The sequence below is a fragment of the Neopsephotus bourkii genome, unplaced genomic scaffold (genome assembly GCF_033783945.1).
Source record: "Neopsephotus bourkii isolate Nb327-2 ecotype Australia unplaced genomic scaffold, CSIRO-AGI_Nbou_v1 NB_53, whole genome shotgun sequence".
Taxonomy (NCBI): Eukaryota; Metazoa; Chordata; class Aves; order Psittaciformes; family Psittacidae; genus Neopsephotus; species Neopsephotus bourkii.
This window is the reverse complement of record NW_026900570.1, coordinates 11,660,464-11,684,363: the sequence shown is the minus strand read 5'-3', so window position 1 is coordinate 11,684,363 and position 23,900 is coordinate 11,660,464. Positions and strand designations below refer to the sequence as shown.

Below are 23,900 nucleotides of genomic sequence, written 5' to 3'. Positions count from 1 at the left end.
AAGCAGCCTGACATTAGTCCAGGTAGACGTTCCTTTAATCCACTTCTCTTGATTGTGCCAAAACCCTCCCGAAAGCTTCTCTGTGAATACACATGGAAGATCAGAAGTCTGGTCTTGCTAAACTGCTTTAATCATTATGTTTCTGGTATTCACATTATGGACAAATGACCTAAAAAATGTCAGTTAAACACATAAAGGAGTTTCTTTAAATTACAGAATGACTTTCAAAAACCACAAACCTGCAAAGGGAAATAGGATTTGCTGGATCAGGTAAGATTACTCACCTATCTGGTCAGGCACATTCAGCATGTAGCTTTTTAGAAAAGGAAATTAAAATGGGAGGAAGTGATGGCGAATAAAACTAATTTTGCTGTTCAATACTGAAGCGTTTTGGAAGATACTTTAAGAAGAATCCAATCAAAAATCCCATTCAAAAGAAAACAAACTGGTCTTTTTTATTTCCTTTTATTTTATTTTTCCTATTACAATCTCTAAATGGATTCTACTGTTCACACCTGAGTGAATACAACTTCTTACCCTACCTGGGAGTGATCAAACTCTGCTTTGGAGACAGACCCTGCAGAGTTTCACACATTTGCCACCCACATCAAACATTGCCATGGTAAGGAAAATGCATGTGCTTGTGCATGTAAGCAAACACAGAAAAACCCAAAACATTTTCTTTATTTACAGCTATTTGACTGAACACAAGCTGAAATTCGCCAGTCTCACCATGGGCATAAACTGTTTCAAACTCCAGGACTACTGAGAAGCTCAGTTTTATTTAGCAGTCATCATGCTCCAAATTTACAAGCCTAACTCAGATGGTTATTACTGGGATGTACCTGCTCAAATCCCTTCCACAGATGGGAGAACGAACACTGCCCATGCCAAGTTTCAGTCTGGACTGAATTTTTACAGCTGGGTCATAAATTTACGGATTAAAAGGGTTCTAATGGAAACACAGATACAGCCTTAACTACACCAACATGAACAGCAGCACTGTAACACTGCATGGAGGACAGTCCATGCTATAAGCAGGATCTACCAGGACATTACCCAAAGTGGCATTCTTTCTCCCCAGCAGCGGAAGGGAGGTTGGGACATGCAGGAACCCCACGCCAGGTATAAAGTTTCAATTCAGACATTTTTTCCAGAAAGAAGTGAAACCTTTATGGGCTCACCATTCCTTTGTATTTACTGTCCCGAAACGTGAGAAGTCCAGCCCTCCTCCTCCTCCTGCTGCTAACCTGTCCCACCTCTGCCTGTCTTCCCTGCACCTCATCCCCTCCTGGTCACACTTTGCTGCACTGCATATAGATGAGTGCCTTAGTAAGTGTCACCAAAGACGGCAGTTACTCATGAAGGAGATAACAGATTTCATACATAATTCACTGAGCAAAAAGGAAGGGTTTTGTCCCTGCTATTTTTTTTCTCCATACAGGTGTCACAGAGAGGCAGCTGGAGACCCACACGAAGCAGGATGGGCACATTCTGGTATCAGAGGCTGTCCAAGTCTTTCTTGCAACCTAGCACCAGGGTGATATACCCCCAACCATGGCTTTGGCTTCAGAAGCACTTTCTAATTAGTGATATATAAAGTTAGAACGTGGGATTTCAAAGCCATACCTGACGGGTGACAGCACACATCTCTGTGTTTCTGGCTTTGCAAGCACTCATATTTTGTTCCTCTTTTTTTTCTCATTCATGTTTAAAATTGTGCCATATTTTTCATGCTTATTGGCCTACATCCCTCTTTGTCACAAACAGCTGGTAATCATATTTTGCTGTCGGGTTTCCTGGGTAGAGGAGAGAGCAGACATACCCTCCTTTGTGCCCCAGAAGCATATGGGGGAAAGCTGCAGGGTTGCTCTGCACACACGTTCATGAAGCACAGGGAGGCCAAACTATGGGGATGACCCACAGGATTGCAAACCCACCTTCCTGACTGATGCTGCACCGCTCCATCCCTGGCTGCTGTACCAGGACTGCAGCACTGAGACCTTTCAGCTCCTCTGCTCAAACTGGTGCATTTTCCCGTTCTCTTGTCTTGTTATCTCTCCCTCAAACCCCCTTTGCCTTCCTCATTCAAGTAGTGCTTCCTTTTGCAACACATGCAACTGCTTAGAGCAGCAGTGGCTGCAGTTTTGCAAGGTTGAGGATCCCCTGAAGCAGTGCAAAAGCCACAGGAGCTGATGCACTGTAAGGTAGGATTGAAGCCTGACATTTCTGCTGCAAGAGATCTGCCCAGAAATCCAGCTACCAGGAACATCCTACTCAGGCAGTGGAAGGGGAGAAGGAACCACATCCATTTCACTAAATCAGTTTTCCCAAGCTGTAGTTTCACACACTTTTTAAACACTCTTTAAATTAACTGCTAATTTTCTTACTAATTTCCTTATTATATTCATTACTAGCCATGTAGTCTGCAGCTAAAACTGCAAAACAGTCTGATTTATGATCATGTGCTTTTCCATGCATATAATTTCCTCAAACATTCAGATTTGGGTTGGCCCCAGGTTTTAAGACCACGTATAATTCTGAAGAAGTTTGGAACAATGGGAAAATGGGGATAATTATTTCTTCTTTTTTTTTTTTTTTAACACACACCTTCACTAAATGAATGCAGTCCAAGGTTTGCCAGGGATCAGCGCTTACTGAGGCCCGGAGCACTGGCTAACTGTAAAGAGGAGTATTAAAATAGATCATTGTTAGCTATCAGTGACAGCACCATACATTTTTCCTGCTGTGTCTGGGAGAGATCTTGGGCAAGCGCAGGGGTCTGCTGCTTTTTTGGCTGCTGCTGCGAATACTTGCATTGGGGAATTTTTAATAGTCTCAGACAAACAGAGGCGAGCTGCTGCACCGGCACAGGCAGCAGCAACCTGTGGCCATGGAAACATGGCTTATCCCCTGATTTTTTTTGATCCCTCTGATTTTCTGGTCAGATGCTGTCATTTTTTCCATTTCAAATCATTCATGCAAGAACATCTTATTCTCTGCGATGATAAAGCTGTCAGGAGTCCTGAAGCAAACTGACTTGAAGAAAATCCTCTGCAGCCAAACAACTGGCTTGAGCTATTTTTTAACTGAAGGACATGGAAAATTGGCCATGACATCAACAGAAGCAAAACCAGCAGAGGCGCACCCCCTCTGCCGCATGGGGTCTCCACAGCAATTATACCTGAATTATGCCCGTGAACATGCGGCTATTAGAAGCACATCTGACTTGCACATAGCCTAAACTCCAAAAAAAAGGAAGCTCAAAACATTCATAGTCATTTGCATCTGTAAACAAACAGACAAAACAAGGATTCAGTGTTTGCACCCAGCACCTGTGAGAAAACAAGCACTCTCTTTTCCCACAAAACTGACCATTAAAAGCAGGGGGTGGAAAGAAATGGCTCAGAAAAGCCATTGCTGCCAGGCGCTCCGTTTCTGCTCCCCTTAGGACTGGCTCCAGGCAAAGCTCTCCCCTGCCTGCCCGCAAGCCTGGGGTGCCCAGGCTTTTGCACCGGTGCTCTGTCAATGCTCCCAGCCCAGCCAGCACTCCCGGTTCCCCCACCTGAGAGGGCCTGAGACTCCTACCTTTCCACAGAAAAAAATATTCAGTTTTGATGAAGCCTTGTTTACCAGGGTCATGCGGAAATAATCCTGACCCATCCTCCCTGCAGCTCAAATACTAAGAAACCAAAAGACTACAAAGAATTACAAAACATCTTATTTGATTTTTGCTGTTCAAACTGTAAGAAATACAAAAAGTGAAAAAACAATTTAACTAGCAGGGAACAGGCAGGATCTTTAAAATTCTCATGTTTGGGTTGTCACATCTGGTATATTAAACCTGACATTGTCCCTGTAGTAAAGCCATTTCCTTTTAATCTTTCTTCAGAAAAAAAACAACAGAACAGCAAATTGCACACAGTCCTCTCCTCAACTCTCAATTCCATGCTATTTCAGTGTTGACGAATCAGGTCGTGTAATAATAAAATTCCTGAAGAAATAGGATCTTAACCGTGTAACCTTCAAATTGCAGTTATGCTGCTGTGTGCATTTAATACGGTACTTGACATTCCCTTTTTCCATTTCACTTCTGGATGACATTAGGATTTGCAACAAGGACCTCCTTCAGCTCTCCCAGGTTACCATTTATTTTAAAGTACCCCCAAGGTCTCCAGCACGGTTTAGATCAAACTTACAAAAGTCCCTGGTACTAGCGGTTTTTGCGGGTCCCTTGAGCTGTCTCTAAAAACAGGTTCCATTGTGTTCATATTATGCTTTTAAATTTTATAGCTCATTTTTAAATTACATGTTAATTTCTAAAAATGTTAAATTGTGAGGAAAAGTTGGCAAGGACCACACAAAATCACAGCACTGTTCTGCAGCTTGCGTGCGCCTCTCTATAGCAGTTATGTGCATGGCTATAGCCTTACATTTAAGCGCTCTTTATGAATGTGGGCCTGATCCTGGAGTGTGCTGAGGGTCTCATCAGAGTTGCTCAGTGTGCTGCAATAAATGACCCAGGATCATGCTTTATAAATCACAAACTTTGCAAGATCCAAATGAAAGTAAGAAAGGAAGGCGAGAGGAAAGAAAAAGGCAGTAGTAATGAAAACATCAGAAACGGAGCACACTCCTGAGTATAAACATCTAAAAATAGAGATCAAACATGCTCAAAAATCAACCATTCACGAGTTTATTTAAAATCCACCCTCCTTTCCAGGCCTGCAAGTCTTTAGTTTCCTCACCATTTTTATTTGTTCTGGCTTTTCTACTGTGCTAAGTAACATATAAAGTGAAATCAATGAAAATCTGCCTGCAGAAAAAAGTTAGAAAACTCCCTGTCCTGCTATTTCATCTCTCTTTTTCTCATTTTAATTTTTGCTTTCATTCACCAAGCGCAGCTCACCAGACAGTGATACCCCAGAAAGTTGGGATTTTTCATTTCCTTGTGCTGTAACGATACAGAACATTTTGTTCCCGCAGGTGACTGACGATCGGGTACCCGCAGAGCACTGCAGTGTGATTACAGGAAAAGTCAGCATCTTAGTGATCCGTAAACCAAAGACTGCTGCTGCCGCTGCTTTAGATTTATGTCCAGCCTCACTATAAACATCATTAGATCTTTTCTTTATAAATTTCTGGGGTGCTTGTTGCAGTCAGAGTGTTGTTCCTGTGTGCATTTGTACAACAAATACAGATAGGCAAGTCTGGTTTTGGTTATTCCTGTCACACAGAGAACCTGCTGTGAATGACAGCATGCCAAGGAGTTAATGAAAACTTGTTCTCCAACATGGTTTTTTAACTAAACACAAACACTGAACCAAGCCTTTCAGCGGTCAGTTTAAGACACATATTTGACCAATTATATATATTTATACATTATACCTTCACTATGATTAATCCAAACTGAAATTTTCTGCCTTAAGTGAGCACATTCACGTATGTCACGTTATATACATAAGCGTATCAGTTTACGACAGAAACGCTCACATATGTGACATATCCAAGTACAGTTGCACTCTTTCCCAGCTGCTCCATTCTCCCTGCTGCCTGCACCACGTCCCACTGCAGCTCCCCAGCTTCCCAGAACATGCAGCCAGAGTGGTATGGAGTGGCTGGGAGCAGCAGCAGTATGGGCAGTGCACCTGTGAGGCCTCCAGCTCGGGATTTGCTGCTCCCACCCCAGTGTTAAAGCTGCTTTCCATGAACTTGCAATTGTGCATAGGTATAAAGCGAGGCTGCTCTCCCGACAGTCGGTTATATAGCCTGTCCTTGATCTTTAACCAATATTTCCCAGTTGCAAGAAGCTAGAGTAGCATATGGTCCTGTATTTATAAGCATGTTAATAACCGCAATGGGAAACTGTAGAGCCCGTTTTCCTTATAAACTTTAAACTGTAATTTCTCAGTTTTGTCATTGGACACGGCACTTGTACCCTGTTAATTTGGCACAGGTTGTTGAGGCAGTCGTGGCCACCCTGACCCTGGGCACTGGGTGAGCAAAGTCGCTCCAGACACACTGATGTACCCGAACTCAGGGTCTGGCCCGTAACATGAACCAGATGCAGTGAGTAAGCTTTCTACTCACAATCTACTATGAAAAGTTCCTTTTCCAGCGAAAGCACAATAAGGAATTTGCTTCAATGCCAATGGCCGCCTGCTCTTAGGAGCACAGCAACATTGCCAAACATGTCTCAAAAATAAAATGTCAATCACCTTCTACTCTGTGTTTTTTTTAAATACCACTCAAATTGTCTTTATAAACTAAAACATCCAGGAGGGACTTCACAATTCTGCTTCAACCCCTTTGTGTTAAAAATCAGCTGCTTCGCTTAACAAAAGATTTCAGTGGGGACCTCCTTGTAAGTGGCGGTACCTCACTCCCAAATACGCTTGCTGCTTTCAGGAAAGTATGAGTGGTACAGTCAGCCATACCCTGTTGTTTTGCTTCATCAAAATATCTATCTTTGAGAATACAGATAGAGTTCTGCTACACGGCTGCACTCAAAACTGCCATCCGAGGTATTCAAATCACAGAGGAAAGACTTAAAAAATAAAACATCCTTATTTATCTCTTCATATCTAACAATTATTTGGATAATTTAATCTATTTGTAAACAGGTTTTATGAATGAACAATAACTTTACAATATCTGCTTTGCTCATGAGGGGCTCGGTTTCTGCATAACATCATTAGAAAATCATTAATTAATATTGTAATTTTGCAGCTGGAAAAAGCCTATTTGTACGCATCATTTCCTGAATGCACACAAATATATAAGAAGGACATGTCAAATAACAAAGTATGTGCAAATGATCTTTTTCTTTCTATCAACAGGTTACTGATTGCCTACTTTGGAAGTGTAGAAAGAATAAAACTGTATCCTGAGAGCTGCTGGTGTGTTCACATCAAAGACCATAGCACTTCAAAACATTAACAAAGATATCTAGGAACTGACTTACATAAAATCTCAAGAGGAGCTCCAGGAATGTAAGTTATGAGCTTTAAGGACAAATATACCAGTTTTTGTGAACTCACGCAGTTACAGTGTGCCTGTCTCAGCATTCCCATTAAAGACCATGTTTTTCAGTACAGCTTGAAACTTGGCAAGAAGAACTTAATCCAGTAGCAAATTTATCACAGTTTTAAAGAAGTCATCGTGTCCATTTTTAACTTATAGCAAAGTACAGAAAAACAGAAGTTTCCGTATCTGAGCTGCTGCATCTGTTCTTGAGTAACTTTTCACTTAAAAATAAAACTTGGCAGACAATATGCCCATAATGTGGTCCAAATGCATTTGGTATATTGGAAAATAAAGCTGAATGAGCAGAGTTAATTTTGAAACGTACTCATTGTGCTTGCACTATTCTTGCTCCCCAAGAGAACTCATTTCTCCGAAGGGCCCCCACTATGCCACCTCAGTTACCCCTCACAAGCTGCACACACTAATGTCCCCTTGTGCTCACCAGCACATTCAGCCTCCTGAAGTCCTTGTGGCCCCTCTACAGGAGCAAATAAACACATGAAATGTGCCAGAAAAGAGAGGGCAAAGACTGCAAACTTCAGAGGTTTTAAAGGCAAGGGTCACCTGAACCTGCCTGCCACAGAAGCCAGGGGAACCAACATCATCTAAATCTGTATGAACTTTAGTGTGAAGCCCCCCAGTGCTTTTAATCGATATTTATCCATCCCAAAAGCAAAGCTGCCCACAGGGTGGTGCCTGGGAGAATAACCCCCATGAGAAAGTCCCTTGGACAACACAAAGTGCTGCTGCGATGGCTGTAAACCCTGAGGTGCTGGCAGAGACCTCCAGAACTTGGGATGCAAAACCTAATTTTTTAGAAAGATAAGAGGACAGACAGCCTTTGCCTTATGCCCCACAGGAATACAGAACAAGTTTCACAAGAGGAGCCTTCCAGGACTCCCTGCCCCACGGGGACTGAGCAAGTCCTGATCTCACCCTGATTTACAGCAATTTACTGGCATGAAGCAGGCAGTCCCATGTGCCTTCCTCTGACTGGTAACAAAGCGCATGAGATAAATCATGCTTTTATATTTTTATTGATAAGATTAAAATAATAAATGATGTGCAACTCTTCGAAAGAACACTGAGCCAAGATATTTAATGGTCAAGCCTGTGGCCCCTTAGCTCAGTGTGCTATCTCTGGACAATGATGCGGAAATTGCTCTAAACTAATCCATGTATTTGTAAGAAATACAAGGGCCATGCACTGGACAAAACACTCTGAGGGCAGAAAAGATGCTGCAAAACAAGGGAAGGTGTTCATGCATGGGAGGCATATGGCTCATGTAAGCTCCACGAACAGCCACCTTGAAATTTCAAAGCCCTTCTTTTCCTCCCAGCTGCGGCACCAGTCCTCCCCTAGTCCTAGTGAGGGCTCTGATCGGACCCTAGTCCTCCCTTATTTTAGGAGTTTTCTCCTTTTTTAGGCTTGTCTTAAAACTCCCAAAACCAGCCTTTAAGCATCATTTAAAAAATCAGCTCCATAGCTCCAGCTTCATTAGCAGTCAGTAAAAGCATTTAACTACAATACTGCAGGTAGAGCTTCTCCAGTGAATGAAAGGTGGACAGGAGTTATCCACTCTCATATGAGAGGATGGATAGGAGTTATCCACTCTCATAAAAGGCATGATCAAGTGACACTCATTTCAAGTCACACCATCCACCAAAGCTGGCTGTATTAGAAGTGATCCAGAAAGAATCCCTTACCTGTCCGGTAGACAAAATTGCCTTCTGTCTCTGATGATGATGGAGACACCAATTCTTCCTCAAATTCATTGGAACTAAATGAACCAGAGTGATTCCTTTGCCTTGTTTTTTCCATCATAGCTGCATTAGTAGCCATGACATGTCTCAATGAGTCATTTAGGTAACGATTCAATAAGCTGCTTTTGTATTTGGGGGGTGACACATAATCCTCATTGGCACTTGTTTCTGGTCTCACTCCTGTTTTTATTACTGAATTTTCAGTTTTAATCACAGTGTGATGAACTGGTTTGTTATATCCCCCTTCATTCATATGGTTTCTTGGAGGATTTTCCCCATCTGAAAACAAAAGGACAAAGATGCAGAACACATCAAATACCTAATATTTTAAAAGAAATTCCCTCTACATGTTTTAAAATGTTATAAATACAGCTAAAAGTAGACAGTAACTTCAGCCTTCAGATTTAGAAAATTATTTTCATTTTCTTCTGTTCACACATTGCTCACAGCAGTTCCCAAGGTTCTCAGATGTTTCAGCTATTCCAAATTCATTAACTTAGAAAACAGCCTCTGTCTAATTTGTTCATGATATAGGCATACATACAAGGCAGGTGGAAAAAAACTGAGAAGTGACCTAAATCACTGATAAGCACTTAAAAATCTGTGTGAATAAGCTGAGTTCTAACTTGAAAATTGGTTCTCCTGAATACTACAGTATTACACAAACTGAAACTGGAACGAAGGTAATTGAAACATACTCTTCTAAAAATTTACATACAGATTTCTGACAATGTTCTATAGCGTTTGTTCCTGTCAATGTATCTCCACGTCACATCCAACTAAAAAAAGTACCCACAGATGTAATTAATAGAAATGTTCTATTAAAAAACACAGGGTGTTACTTAAAAAAATCCTACATCTGTTCACTTGGATAAAAGAGAGAATATCAGTGTACCTTTTAAGGAAACAAACTGATGGCAAAATACATAAAATAAGTAACAGTAATATTCAGTTTACCATACAATAAGCCTCGCTGAAGTTAATCAGATTCTCTTGTTAATCAGATTATCTTGTTAATGATGTGATATTGCTATAGCCCTTACATCAAGGAAAGTAACAGTCAAGAGATTTCTCATTTCCTTAAACCAACAAGAGTAGTCATTTTTTTCCCTTTAATGCAGATTAAAGGAATAGGCTTGTAGATCTAATGAACTAATGACTATTTTTCTAGTAACGATGCTATAACACACAACCAGACTGTCCCCCCGATTAACCTACACAATCCCACTTTGAAAGGCTGCGGAGTATCTGGGCCCCAAATACAGCACAGAGCATGTTTTGTGAGGAATCAGAGCCAACGTAAGGTACCTGATACTTTCTAAGTACATTTTAATCGGTCTAAAACTGATAAGAAGAGCGTCAACAAACCTTCAGAGCATGAGTCATCACTGCTCACGCTGAGTCGTTCAGCATTTCCTTGAACATACTTGTTGTACAGTTTTATTCGTAAAGCCCAGCTAAGATCTGGTTGCCTGACAGTATTCTTCAGACGACGTCTTGCATTGGCAAACCAGTTGGATACCTGCACACAAATCAACGTATTAGTTTCCCTTGAAAATGATGCAAACAACCCATAGAGTTTTCGTGAGGCTTATGTAAGAAAACTGCAAACAAGTGAAACATGAACAAAAGTCCATGAATACTACCCCAGAGCAGAGCAGGAGCCTCAGACAGAAAGGCAGTTTCAGGCTTCCCACCCTTCCCAAGTGTTAGCAAACCCTCATTATGAACAAAGTTTTAATTAAGGTGCTCCCAAATCCTCCTTTTATATTAATCTTTTTGTTTGATTTGTTTTAAAGATACTGCCCTGAACTTTTAATATGAACCTTTGATATACTGCTAATATCCTAAATTCAAATTAATAGGTAATGTTTGGTAATCTGCCTTTGACATTTATGTAGGCTATAATAAAGCTGGTGAATTTGGTTACATAAAAGCCCAAATTCTCCCTCATGTTTTATCAGTACTCCAAGTATGACAGATAGTGGGTATCAGGAAAGTCTTACACAGAATACAATGTACCAATGTACTTGGAGTCACTGCAGAAATCAACCATTTGCGCTACAGAGCAGCAGTTTTTGTGAACTCTTTCTGTTGTGGAAACCCGAAACCCTAAAAACCACTAAGGATGCATATTCTTCACAAGGGGATTACTAAACAAGAGACTGGCTTGTATTCCTTCTCAGCTGCACGGTGTTTTTTAAGAGTTTGACATTACAAAAGGGATGCATGTTGGTATCCTTCTAGCATAAAGGGTCACCACAAAGGCTCAAACACAAGATTTCACAGTGCTTCGGGCACCATAGCAGCAAAAGAGCAAGTATAGTCATCTGAGCCAGCAGTGCTAATTAAACCACCAAGTGGGATGCATGTACTTGCAGCGACTTAACGTGAAAGCATACCTAAGAAAATGCTGGCCTTGATTCTACTGTAACTTAAAAATATATAAAATATGAAATACTTGATACTGACAGGGTGACCTTAGCATAACCTTACTACAAGAGAGAGCAGAGGCAAGCTACCTACACTCTAACAATATTTGTTTAATGATAAATCAGGTCTTAAAATGCTATTTACTTCTTGCAGGAATAAGTGTGTTTTGACATGACCTCTGCAAGACAGAGGTGGAGTAGCATTACTTGCAAAGGAGAATGTAAAGAATGTTGGGAATCTATAGTCCCACTCACATCTTTCTGTTGTGAAAGTTCACACAGAGGAAGCTGGAGACCACTGCAGTCATATTCTGACCTGGGAATAATCATATCATTTAATTTATGCTAACCTGCAAAGCAAGTTAACACATAATTTATCAATACATGCTACTCCACCTATTAGAAAGCTAAACTGTAGACCTCAGTGTTGGATTTTGGCCCTAATTTTGTCATCTGTCTATTGTAGCTCAGGTTGTATAAACTGCAGAGAAGTATCTGGATGATTATGCTCTATTGATAATCTCTTCTAGGGTGATTATGAGAAAAAGAAACACCATCTGCTTAAAGGGAAAACAAAATTTCAGTTCAAACTCTCACCCAGAAATGAGCAATGGCACCTTTAGCCTGTCACTGTGATTTTACTTAATGTTTGCATGTAACAGGGCTTCACCAAAAATAACAGTGAGCCCTGTATCGGTGTTCAGATGCCAAACACCTAAATTTACACACCATTTAGTTTACTGCAAGAGGTTAGAAGACCAAAACTGTAGCTCACAGAGAAGAATAAGTAATTTTCATTCTCTTCCAAGGCTACTTTTTTATATTCATCACATTGACACAGCAATCATTATAATAAATGAGAAAGGGTGGACTGGAATTCATCCACTTTCTAAAGCTGTTAACAAACTCACTCCAGACTGTTCAGCTGAAGCAGCAGTCACCTGGCTGCTGCATGATTTAATGTAACTCTGAAATCAAGTATGTAATGATAGAGATGGATCAATCCACAGTCTCACTGAATGTTACAGCAGTTAACTGCAGCATCTTACAAAGCTGACAGCTTTCCAACCTCTCACAAGAAAAATTTCATTATGCTCCATTTCATTACATACTGAAATATTTCATCAGTGAAGTGCCATGTACAGAAAAGAAAGATGGGTAGTATTAGTGTGACTCATACATAAAAGCAATTAAATTTAGCAGGAGTGATTTTTGTGTGGTACTCTTGGTTTATTTTGGGCTCATTCTTCCCATGCCAATGCTTTGCTTTCTGCATATCAATATGAAAAGATGAATCATATTTTAAGTCTTCTGCTATGAGAGGAGGAAATAGTAGTATTTGATCATTATTTCCTAATGAGACAAATATATTGCACCCTGTCCTCATGCTCGTTATGGAACAGACCATCTTCCTTGCCATCACACAGCACGTACAGGTGCTCAGGCTCAGTCAGCATGGATTTATGAAAGGCAGATCCTGCTCGACTAACATGATCCGCTTCCATGTTGTCTAACTAGTCTTTAGTAAAGCTTCTGACACCATTTCCCACAGCATTCTCCTCGCAAAAACTGGCTGATCATAGCTCGGACAGGCGTACTTTTCCCTGGGTATGCCAGATGGCTGGACAGCGAAGCCCAAAGACTGGTGCTGACTGGGGTTAAATCCAGTTGGCAGCCAGTCACAAGTGGTTCCCCATGGCTCAGCTCGGTATTAGGGCAACTTCTGCTTAATACCTTTATAAATTATTTGGATGAGGAGATCAAGTGCACCCTCAGTAAGTTTGCAGATATTGTCCCACCAAGTTGGGTGGGACTGTTGATCTGCTGGAGTATAAGAAGGCTCTGCAGAGGGATGTGGACAGGCTGGATTGATGGGCCAAGGACAATGGTGCAAGGTTTAATAAGTGCTGGGTCCTGCCCTTGGGTCACAACAACCCCGTGCAACGCCAACAAGCTTATGGAAAAGTGGCTGTAAAACTAACTGCTCAGGGGAAAAGGACCTGGGGGTGTTGGTGAACAGCCGGCTGAACATGAGCCAGCTTGTGCTCAGGTGGCCAAGAAGGCCAAGAGCATCCTGGACTTTATCAGAAATAGTGTAGCCAGCAGGGCTAGGAAAGAGATTATTACCCTGTATTCAGCACGGGTGGGGCTGCACCTCAAATACTGTGTTCAGTTCTGGGCACCTCACTACAAGAGCGGCATTGAGGTGTTGGAGTGTGTCCGAAGTAGAGCAATGAAGCTGACGAAGTGGCTAGAGAGCAGTCTTATGAAGAGCAGCTAAGGGAACTGGGGTCATTTAGCCTGGAGAAAAGAAGGCTCAAGGAGACCTTATTGCTCTCCACAGCTACCTGAAAGGAGGTTGTAGTGAGGTGAGTGTTGGTCTCTTCTCTCAAGTGACAAGTGATAGGACAAGAGGAAATGGCCTCAAGTTGTGCCAGGGGAGGTTTAGACTGGATATTAGGAAAAAATTCTTCACCGAAAGGGTTGTGAAGCATTGGAACAGGCTGCTCAGTGAAGTGGTGGAGTCACCATCCCTGGAGGTATTTGAAAGATGGTAGATGTGATGCTTAGGGACATGGTTTAGTGATGGACTTGGCTAGGTTAACATTTGGGCTTTATGATCTTTAAGGTCTTTTCCAACCTAAGCAGTTCTATGATTCTATGATTATGAAAGCATCTGAAGTCAACATTTACAAGAGAAGCTTTCTGCTAAAGCAAAAAGCAGCAAACTCACTCCAGAAACACTTATTACAGGCTGCTCTTGGCTCCTTTAAAGCCAAGGCCAGTTTTGTCAGTAATTTCAAGCAGCCCAAATGCTACTTTGTGCATCACGTGGTGTTTCAAAAGTTGTCTGCCTATTGCTGTAGGTCCCACTCACTACAAGTGCCTGTTTGCACCACACTTACTTCAGTATTACAGGAAGAAAAAATCAAAGCTGCCAAAAGCCATCCATCCTTTACCATGGTCCCAAGTTACACTACCATGAACTCTGAGAATAATAAAAGAAAACCGAAACAATGACTTACATAAAAGCCAGTGGGAAAATCCTTGTCTCAGACACCTCACAAAGAACTAAGTATCTTGAAAAAAAAGACATGATGAAACTCACTATTCTTGTAAAGTAACTATCGTGTAGTTCTTCAAAAAGTAAACAGACAAAACCCAAGGAGAATGATAATGGATGTGATTTCCAGCATTCATATTTTATAGCAACTCAGTCATTTCTGAAGAGCATCAGGTACTTACATTGACATAATGAAATATTGGCCCTCTGGTTTTACTTCTGAAGAGACTCTTCAGTTTTACTGTAATTTGTTTTGCTTCACTGCTTAAGAGTGGCCAAAGTTTCAGAAAGGGAACAGAAATCAAGCGATTTTCCTCCTCCGGTAATCCAGATATGCCTTTATGAATCTGAATACTATTAAATCCACAGCAGCACATGACCAATATATCAATCTTAGTACTGCAAAAAGCTTCTCTTCAACAATACGGCCATTCATATTTCTTCCAGGAAGGAATATACAGACATTTTTCTTTTTTATTTTACTAGAACATCTGAACCAAAATTTAAAATAAAATAAATCAAGCACTGTGGTAGTAATACAAATGAAAATGTAGCATATTAATAGGACAAATTATTGGATTCTGAATTGGAATCTAATTGCAGTAAAACATAAAATGCCTTTTCAAACTATATTGCTTTTTTGGTTTCCTGCTTTGGCAGTTGGGGAAGTAGAAAACTTTGGACTGTTAGACTAAAAGCTGCAATAACATTTGCTTTGAGGACTCCTGAAGACGTTGTTGGCCTGCTCAGGAATAAGTCAGCCCAGAATTTGCCCCAGGTTTTGCTGCTACATATTATTAAGAAACGAGATGATTTATGATTCCTGTGAAATCCTACCTCCTTGAAAGAGTTTGACTTTCCTTCTGCAGTGCAGATGGACATGCAATGGGAACAGCCCCCCTGCTTGCAGGAACAGGAAGATAAGCCAAAGTATTTGTGAGATGGAATAAACTGGGTGATAATAAAGCTAATGAAAGTAAGTTGTGAAAGCTTCCTTTCATGCAGATAATGTCCTAATAGTAACAGCAGAAAACAGGGCTGGATGTTAAACTCTTTGTCTCATAGAAGGATTGGTTTTATTTATGCTACAGTCCTGCAAAAGCTCCTTTGGATAGATGGTACATATTGGAATAAGGTTCATTAGATGAAAGAAAAGCATGTGGAGAAGAGGTACAACTATATTATCAATACCAACATCATCTTCCAAGCAGCTGCTGAAGACTTTTTCTAAGGTCAGCAGTCAGGTGAAAACCAAAAAAACCCCAACTATTCATTCCCTAAATGGCACTTTGGCAGAAACTCGAAAGGGATTTTCAACAGTATCTTCTGCCTTCCCTAGGGCTTCCAATGACAAGGCGCCAGCACACAAGGGATGCTGGGAAGAGGTAACAGCTGTCAGCAGACAACAGCCTCAACAGGATTTGAAAGATGTGGGGGCAAGCATGCATTCCCAACCAAGAGCAAACACCACGGGACAGCACTGAACAATGGAAGAAGAGTAGGAAACAGAAGACACGTCAGTGAACGCGAAGGCATGAAACCCGGAGAAAACATCATACACCAGTTCCTGGTTTGCCAGTGATGTCTGGTGCTGCTAGATTAGAAAAGCAATCACAGGAGACTGTGGATGTGCTTTTGCAAAGCGGCCCTCCTGGGGCAGAAGCAAATCTTTCCAACAGATACCGAAGCCCAGACCCAAGCCTGCTTTCGGTAATACCACTCTGCTGAAACAGCTCAGCCTTCAGGGAAGCTATTTCAGATGCGCCCAGTGTGACTGAGATCACAGCTTGGCGCTTGCTCTCTCACTCTCAGAAAACAAGAATTTTGATCTGGATTACAGTCTTGTTCTTTCTGGTCATCTGAAAAGTAGATACGGGGTGTTTTGTTCTTCCAGGCTCAGGAATTACTGCTGGTGCCAGACATACATATTTACCTCTTGTACATATGCTATTGTATTTCTGTATTAAAAGAGCATTGCACCTAAATGATAGAAGAAACATCTGGGGTCCCTTTTAGATGGTGTGCTTCTGTAAATGAAGATAGATGTGCTGGCTTGCACAGTTCTTTCAGATATTAAAGTTTGTAGAAATAAGGCTACTGAATTCAGCTTCAGCATAAATCCACTAGAGTCAGGGGGCTCTAACACACATAAATGTAGCCCTCTGTGATTCGTTTTAATTTTATTCTACACCTTGCACAGATCATAAAACTCTGGAGCAGTGGCCATGGCTCACTTGATGCTTTTATAGAGGCTAACACAGCATATCTCACATTCCCATCATGATTTACCTAAGCCGCCACAACTCCCCAAATGTCATTAGTGTGAAAGTCTCCCGACATGTATTCTGAGTGTATGTTTTAAGTCATGTAAAAAATACAAGAATGTTCTAAAAGCCATAGTCCAAAAAAGTACTCCTATTGAATGCGGGACTGAATGGATAGTGTTTATGTAATCGTATTTTTAAAAGTCTGAGCAAACCTTTCATGTGTATTTTTTGAAAGCAAGAGAAGTTGTTTTAACTGTATCTTCCAGTTATAACTGGCATTTTCTGAGACATTAATATTATTTTTGTCAAAGCTATAGTATTTTTTCTAGTGCAACAGTCTCACAGTGAGGTACTGAAGTGTAGAAGTTTCCTATTTTGCTGTTACTAGGATGAAAGTGCACAGCACAGGCTTTTTTGAAGGAGCACTCAAATTAATAATGCTGAATTACCACCTTATTTTTCTAGTATTTTATTCGTTCTCTCCATGTCCTTTGCAAAGTGACACATAATGTGTTAGGCAGAGTGCTGAGGACCCAATCCTGCAAACACATGTGTTTCATTTTATGCACCTAGCAGTAGCCTGCAGCAAGGAAATTAGATTACTCACAATGCATAAATCTTTGCAGCATCCAGACCTGAGATAGCATCACTCAGCAACTGAGAGCATTTAACCACCTACTTCAGCAGAGAGCCAGATGGCAACGAGAACAAAGAAGTGAGATTTATGAACATTTGCAGCCAGTTTTATGCCTCTTGCTGCAACCCAACTGCCAGTCATTCCAGTGGAGCTTTACCTGAGAGCAAAACAATTATTCCCCACATCTAATTACGCTGTGATGATAATTCCTGTAGGACTATGAAGTGCACGCTGTGCCACTGCACACAATTTGCATGGGAATACTAACAGCTGTGCAACAGGTGATGATTATTCTCAGAACAACATAACTGTTCCTATTCTTGCCCGTTTTCAAAAGGGAAAAAAGAGTAGCTCCCAACAGCTTCCTCAGCAATTCCTATTCTGTGCTGAAATCTCCCATTACTCTTTTCTTTACCTGAAGATTTTTAAAGACTACGCAAACATATTTCCACTGCATTTATGAATGGGATTAAAGGACAAAGACCTTTTCCTAGGAGGGCAACCACACACCTTTTGCCGGCTATCTTTAGCACCTCCTCAGACAGGATAGCACAGATGTGGGGATTCCTGCTTGCGGGATACAGTCCTGCTGCCACGGCAGCCTTGGGGAGGGTAGAGGGACAGATGCACACAGGATCTTGCTGGCCACACTGATGTCTCCCCTGCTACCCACTGCTGCCTCTTGTTCAGGTCACAGAGGGGCTTGGGATGCTGCTGTCCCCTGTCCCTCCCATCCATGACATGCCCCGGAGCAGTCGCCGGAGGTGGGGACAGGGGGTTCCCTTACCTGCACCAGGGTCATCTGGGAGCCGAGTGCTAGCAGGATCTTCTCGGTCTTGGTGGGGTAGGGGTTGTCGCGGTGTTTGTAGAGCCACTGCTTGAGCGGCCGCGCCATGTCCTGCAGCGCCTGCCGCTTGTGCCGCACTTTCCCTCCGCTCTGCCGCGCCCTGCCGCGGAGAAGGAGCGCTGAGGCCCGGGGCAGCGGGCACCTGCCCGGCCCCTCCTCCTCTAAAGGGCACCCTACTCGGAGGGTGCCGCAGCCCCGGAGCGCGCCCTGCCCGCATCCATCCCCGCCCGGTGGTACACCCTGTCCGGGGCAGCAGAGCCTGGTCGCCGAGGGGTGGTCGGGGTCTTCCAACGCCGCATCCCTCGCTCAGGAGGAGGCGATGGCAGCGGCTCCCCCGGAATCCCCGTGAGGGTCTGGGAGAGCGGACCCAGAGGGGAGGGATTGGGCCAGCGTTGGCCGCAATGATGCTGCGGGCTCGGACGGCTCCGCTGCAGGGACTTCTAAGGTGTCCTACCCCGCTGCAGGGTTTGAAAGTCCCGATGCTTACGATGCCGGGCGGGCGGGCGGGCGGTGTGTTTACAGAGGTGCTTTCCAGGGAGGGTAGGGCCCGCCCCGCACGGCCCCGGTCCCGTACCCCCGAGAGAACAGGGCTGCGGTGCGGGCTGCCCCGGAGCCAACCGAGCCCGACCCCGGCCTGAATGTGTTTGCTCTCGGCATCGAGCACCTCCCGGACTGCTCCCCTGCGGGCAGCCGGCGGCAAGGAGCGCTCCGGAGCAGACGCCATGCCGTTCCCAGCGCTGCCGGCAGCGAGGCGAGGCTGCCCGCAAAGCCCCAAACCTGACGGGGGAAAAGGTTGAAGTGGGGGGAACGAAACTCAGGTACCGCTAAAAATAAATAAATTTTAAAAAAGGAAAAGGCTTCCTTTTGTTAAAAAAAAAAAAAAAAGCAGCTCGAAAATAAAAGCGAGGGAATAAACCCGGGAATCAGCGGGAAAACCCAGAGCAGGGATGGAGCCGGCAGCGCGCACGGCGGACAGCGCTGCGCGGACCGGCGCGGAGGCTCCGGGAGGAGGCAGCTACCGGCGGCGGCGGCAGGGGGCGCTACGACGCCGTGCCGAGCCGAGCCGAGCCGGGCTTAACCAAGCCCAGCCGAGCCGAGCTGTGCCGGGTCATGCCGGGCGGTGCTGTACGGAGCCCAGCCGAGCTATGCCGTGCCGTGCCGTAACGAGCCCAGCCGCGGTTGCTGCTTCGTCCAGGGCTCCCTCGGCAACCCAGGTTAGCTGCGTTCGGCTGCTAGTAACATTTCGATGCAACATAACCTGCTAGTTCTATCAACGAGCACCGCCGTTAAAAGTAGGAGCTGATGCAATCATTAAGGTGGAAATTCGGCAGTAAAAGCAGCTCCTTGGGGTTTCTGCCTCCTGACTATCCTCCTTAGTCTTTAGTTTATAAAGCCGACCCGAAATGTCCGGTCCGAGCTTACCAGTTTAACCGTTCCAGTTAGGGCTGACAAGGCACCGGAACTAACACGTCCTCTCTGTTCACCACCCATTTCACCTGTTCCACCGCACAAAAAATGAGCAGCAGGCGGCTCAACCTCAGCTGCCTTTTTAGCAAAACCGATCCCAACATCACCCTGCCCAGCCCTTCACTGGCATCGCGCAAGCCCGTTTTAAACCCCACCTCGGGGAACGCACCGACAACGCAGCTCCCTCCCGTCCGTCCGCTCAGCGCGCTGCAAACCCGCGGGACGGCGGAGAAAGCGCCGGGAGCCGCGCAGCGCACGCCCGCCTCGGCCCCGACCGCGAACTGGCTGCCCCGGCCCCGCCGGCGGGGTCGGCCCCGCGGCCTTCCGAGCCACCACGTCTCAGCGTTCCGCCTTGCACCCCTGTTTTGGGGGATTTAATTACATAAAGCGCCCGATCATACCGGACAAGTCCCTGTTTTCCCAGTTTGTTTTTGTGTAGAGGCAGAGAAAGGAAGGTCAAACACCGCAGGACAGGAGCCCTCTGTCTGGCACATTCCAGCCCAATCAGCCGCCTCTGCATCACCTATTGCCGGAATTTCCCACCATAGAGCTGTGGAATGAGAGTCCCAGGGAGAACGGACTCTGGGACGTGGGGAGAACCCATCTAGAAACCCATCTCGCAACCCCAAACCGGCTCCGGGGCGGCCGGGAGCGCCGGCAGCGGATCGCAGGGCCGCCCCGCGGAGCCGGTGCGCGGCGCGGAGGCGAGCGGTCGTCATACCCCGTCCGCCGGTTGCGCAGGCTGAGGCTCTCCTTGATGGACGGGCTGTCGGGGAGCAGCACCTCGGCGTGGTGCGGCCCCTCCACTACCCCCACGAAGGGCCGGCCGCTCCGCTCCCGCTCCTTGGCGTCCTCCTCGAACAGCACCTGGCCGCTGAGCTTGCTGAAGACGATGGTGTTCATGGTGGGGGGCTGGGGGCCGCCGTCGGGCTGGCCGCCGGCTCCAAGGTGCGGGAGCTCGCTCTGCGCTGCGGGGAGGCGGCAGCGGTCACCGGGCAGCCTCTCCGAACCGCCGAGACCCGCCCGGGGAGACCGGCGGGGGGCAGCGCGGAGGCACCGGGCGCCGCCTGCCCACCCACGGGGGGGGGACAGCCCGCCCCTCCCACTGCCCGGCCCGCTCCCACGCCCCCCCCCCTTCCCAGCTTCGGTCCGCTCCCGCGGCCCGGCCCGCTCCGTCGGCCCCCTCGGCCCGACCCGCTCCGCTCTCGCTCGCACCTCACCGCCAGCCTCCGTCGCGCTCCTCGCTCCGTGTCGCAATAGTTCGGAGCGCGGGTTTTCCGCTGGGTTTGGTGTTTCTCTCTCCCCTACTCTCTCTCTTCCTTTCTTCCCCCCCCCTCCCTTTCCCTTCCCCTCCCCTCCCGCGGAATGGTTTTCCCCTTCCCCCTCCCAAAGGGGGGAGGGAAACAAGTTGTTTTTAACGACCACCAAATGCGCAAAGCCGCCCAGCCACTCACGCTGCCGGGGTCGCCGCTCCCCATCCCCCGGGGAGGGTGGCACGGCAGATGAGGGTACCCCAGAGCCCAGCGAGGGCACGGCCCCCGCCCGGGCAGCGCGGCGCCGGGGGGCGGTGCGTGGAGGGGAGGCAGGAGCGCGACGAGGGGAGCCGAGTGGACGGCAGTGCGCGGCTGGACAGTCCCCGGTGTGCACAGGGAGTCCCCCGGGAAAGGTGGCTGAGGACAGCGGCTGGGGTCACGCTGCCAGCGGGAGATAACCCCGCGGGGGGGGGCGGAGGGGGCGCGGGGCACTCCCGGCTCGGCAACGGCAGTGTGGATAGCCGCAGCGCTGAGCCGCTCATTAACGCTGGCGTTTAATGAAGGCGAACCAGGAAACATCTCCCCCCACCCTCTTCCGTCTTCTCTTGTGTGTGTGTGTGTTCCCCCCTTACAAGGTTATAAATTAGACCGCAGTCCAAGCCGGGAGACAGCCCATTCCCTTCAGCATCCCTGGCGCGGTCGGCGCGCTCCCGCGGAGACGCGGTACTCAGTAGCCGGCGAGCTCTGCGTGCGCCCCCGGCCCGATCCCATGGACGTGCCTCGGGCCCCTGGCCCCTTGCTGCCCTGAGGCGCAGCAGCCCGGCACCGGCTCCGCCGGGCTTGACACTTCGGTTACTGTGCGCAGAAACGAAGAAGATGGCCACAGTCAATATTTACAAGGATGTAATTCAGACGTTATTTGACCGCCGCGGGTGAGCGGGGCGCAGCTGTCTGAGCCCGCGGGCCGGCGGGACGTGCGCGGCACGGGCTCCCCTGCGAGCAGCCCACCACGGCACCTCGCTTCCCTGTCTCCGTCCTGGTCCCCAGGCTGGGGGACCAGTTGACCCCAAAGGACCTGAGTCTGCACAGCCGCTACCGGCTTTATCTCTTCCCTTCTCCATCACCTTGGCCTCATTTCCTCCCCTGCTTCCACACCAGAGAGGCCACCGCGGAGGGGTACGCGGTTCTGCGCGGCCTTCGGCGCTGGAGCTGCGGGGACAGGCGGGCTAGAGGCTGCCGTCCTCCCGGCCCTGGAGCCGCGGCGCTGGCAGGCACCTGCTTGCTACAGCCCCTGCCCTGGGCACCTCCGCCCGCAGGCTCCTGCCCCCTCCCGGGCTCTGCCGCTCGGGCTCTGCCGCTCCTTGGGGTGCTTTCCGTGACCTACCCCTCTGCCTGTACCCCTCCGTCACGGCCGCTCTCTGCGACATCACACAGCCACAGGCGCTGGGAAACGGGGTCCCAGGAAGACGGGTAACCTGGAGTCGGCCGTTACCGACCCGGTTCTTATTTCTCTGGTTCCAGAAGTGAACCCAGAGGGAGGCTGGGGAAGGGCAATGTGCTGAGGATGTCTCATCATTAAGGGACAAATCCCTCTTCCCCCAGTATGGGAAAAAGAAACCCACAAGCAACTTGTCACCAGTCCCCGGCCGAAAAAACAAAGGACAGAAATGAGTGTAAATAGAGATGGTTTCTGCACAGCCTGTGCATGCCACGCTTTCACGGGCTTTGGGGCAAAGCCCTGCTCAAGGCTCCTCCACAGTGCATGCCCTGCCCAGAGAATTCAGAAATAGCTTGAGGGTGAAGGGGGACACAGGGTGACACAGTGGGATGAATGCCTCTGTGCTAATGTGCGAACATATTAGGGGCTTGCTGCAAAATACCCAGCCATTTCCATGCCCAGCTGAACTGTTTATGACCTTGGAAATACTGTTACTGTTATTACAGCAAAAAAAGATTGAGGATGCCTCGACCAAAAACAAGCTCCTCAGGGCTCCTGCTCACTCCAACGAAATACGAAGGTGATCTCAAGCATTTGCAGCCTTCAAACAAGTATTTGTCCTGTTGTGCTCCCATTCCCTGCTATCAGCCCTTTTGGCACAGCAGAGCAGGCACAGGCTCTGGCTTGCAACTCCCAGTGGGAGGCACAGATTGAGTCTCTGGGGACCCTGCAGGCTGAGGCAGCCACTGGAGCAGGGTCAGACCATGCACTGACAGGGTGCAGAGCAGGTGCCCTTGGAAGAGCGTCCCCTCCTGCCTGCCTGCCCAGGAGGAATGAGGAAGGCAAAGATAACCCTCTCCTGTGTCTTCTGATCATGGTTTGTGGGATCAGTGCCTGCACTTGCAGGGTGCCTGGCTGTCCTCAAGGATACCTGTGATCCCCAGGAGCAGTGGAGGTGCATGTTGCCTGCCCACCTGCCCAGTGCCAGGGCAGCCAGGGCAGCAGGTTGCTGAGGGCCTGGCAGATCCCACACCCACACCCAGAATAAATCACAGCAACAAGAGCCGAAATCAGCATTTGGAAAGCGGCTCTGGAAAAAAACAAGTGTCTGCGTGGGGCAGGCGCTGCCAAGCGCGGTGAGGCAGCGGCAGGAGCAGTTGGCACCGCAGCGCCTTACGAGCCTCTAAAGAAGCGAGATCTCCCAAATCATCACATGTAAATCTCACACGCGCCCGCCCCCTCCATATTTTATTACTTAGATCACAGTTGAAAAGCTTAAATGAAAACAGGGTTTCTATTTCCAGAGCTTGTTTAACATCGCAAATGTGATACAAACTGTGGGCTTCATGTTTTTAATTAAGGTTACTTACCCAGCCATGCACGGAAAAATAAGTCAATAGCTGCTGGCAGCATACCATGGCCCGCAGCTGGCTCCCCTGAGGATGGTGCAGCACCAAGTGATGGGAACACTGGGGGCTCCCATGCATCCCTCAGTGGGCCAGGCAACTGGGGTGCAGGAAGGCTTTGGGCACCTGCCGAGCTGTAGCTGCAAGCAGCTTCTTGCCAGTCTCTGCAATACCCCTCTGCCAGGCCATGCCTGCGTGTCCAGCCTCAGGCAGCTGGTAGGCCAGGCTGGCATGCCAGAAAGTGGCAGGAAGGCAACTTTCCAAGGGATATCGTGCAGAAAGAGCCTAAAAGTGGTGCT

The 23,900-nt window shown here is 46.8% G+C and overlaps 1 protein-coding gene across 3 annotated transcripts in view; it reads right to left on the bottom strand.

Annotated features, from left to right (window-relative positions):
- MKX (mohawk homeobox) overlaps positions 1-20,835 on the bottom strand; it is a 48,365-nt gene extending 27,530 nt beyond the window's left edge. Inside the window, exons 1-5 of one of the 3 annotated variants that reach the window (XM_061350875.1) lie at positions 20,725-20,835; positions 20,226-20,472; positions 17,978-18,137; positions 10,159-10,312; positions 8,734-9,069 (exon numbers count right to left, since the gene is read on the bottom strand). In XM_061350875.1, coding sequence (XP_061206859.1) covers positions 8,734-9,069; positions 10,159-10,312; positions 17,978-18,137; positions 20,226-20,407 — 832 coding nt within the window. In that variant the 5' untranslated portion in view covers positions 20,408-20,472; positions 20,725-20,835. Of the gene's footprint in view, positions 1-8,733; positions 9,070-10,158; positions 10,313-17,977; positions 18,138-20,225; positions 20,573-20,724 lie in introns of those variants that run through there. The other 2 variants (XM_061350885.1, XM_061350892.1) reach the window with 2 other exon arrangements.
- Positions 20,836-23,900: the final 3,065 nt, after the last annotated feature.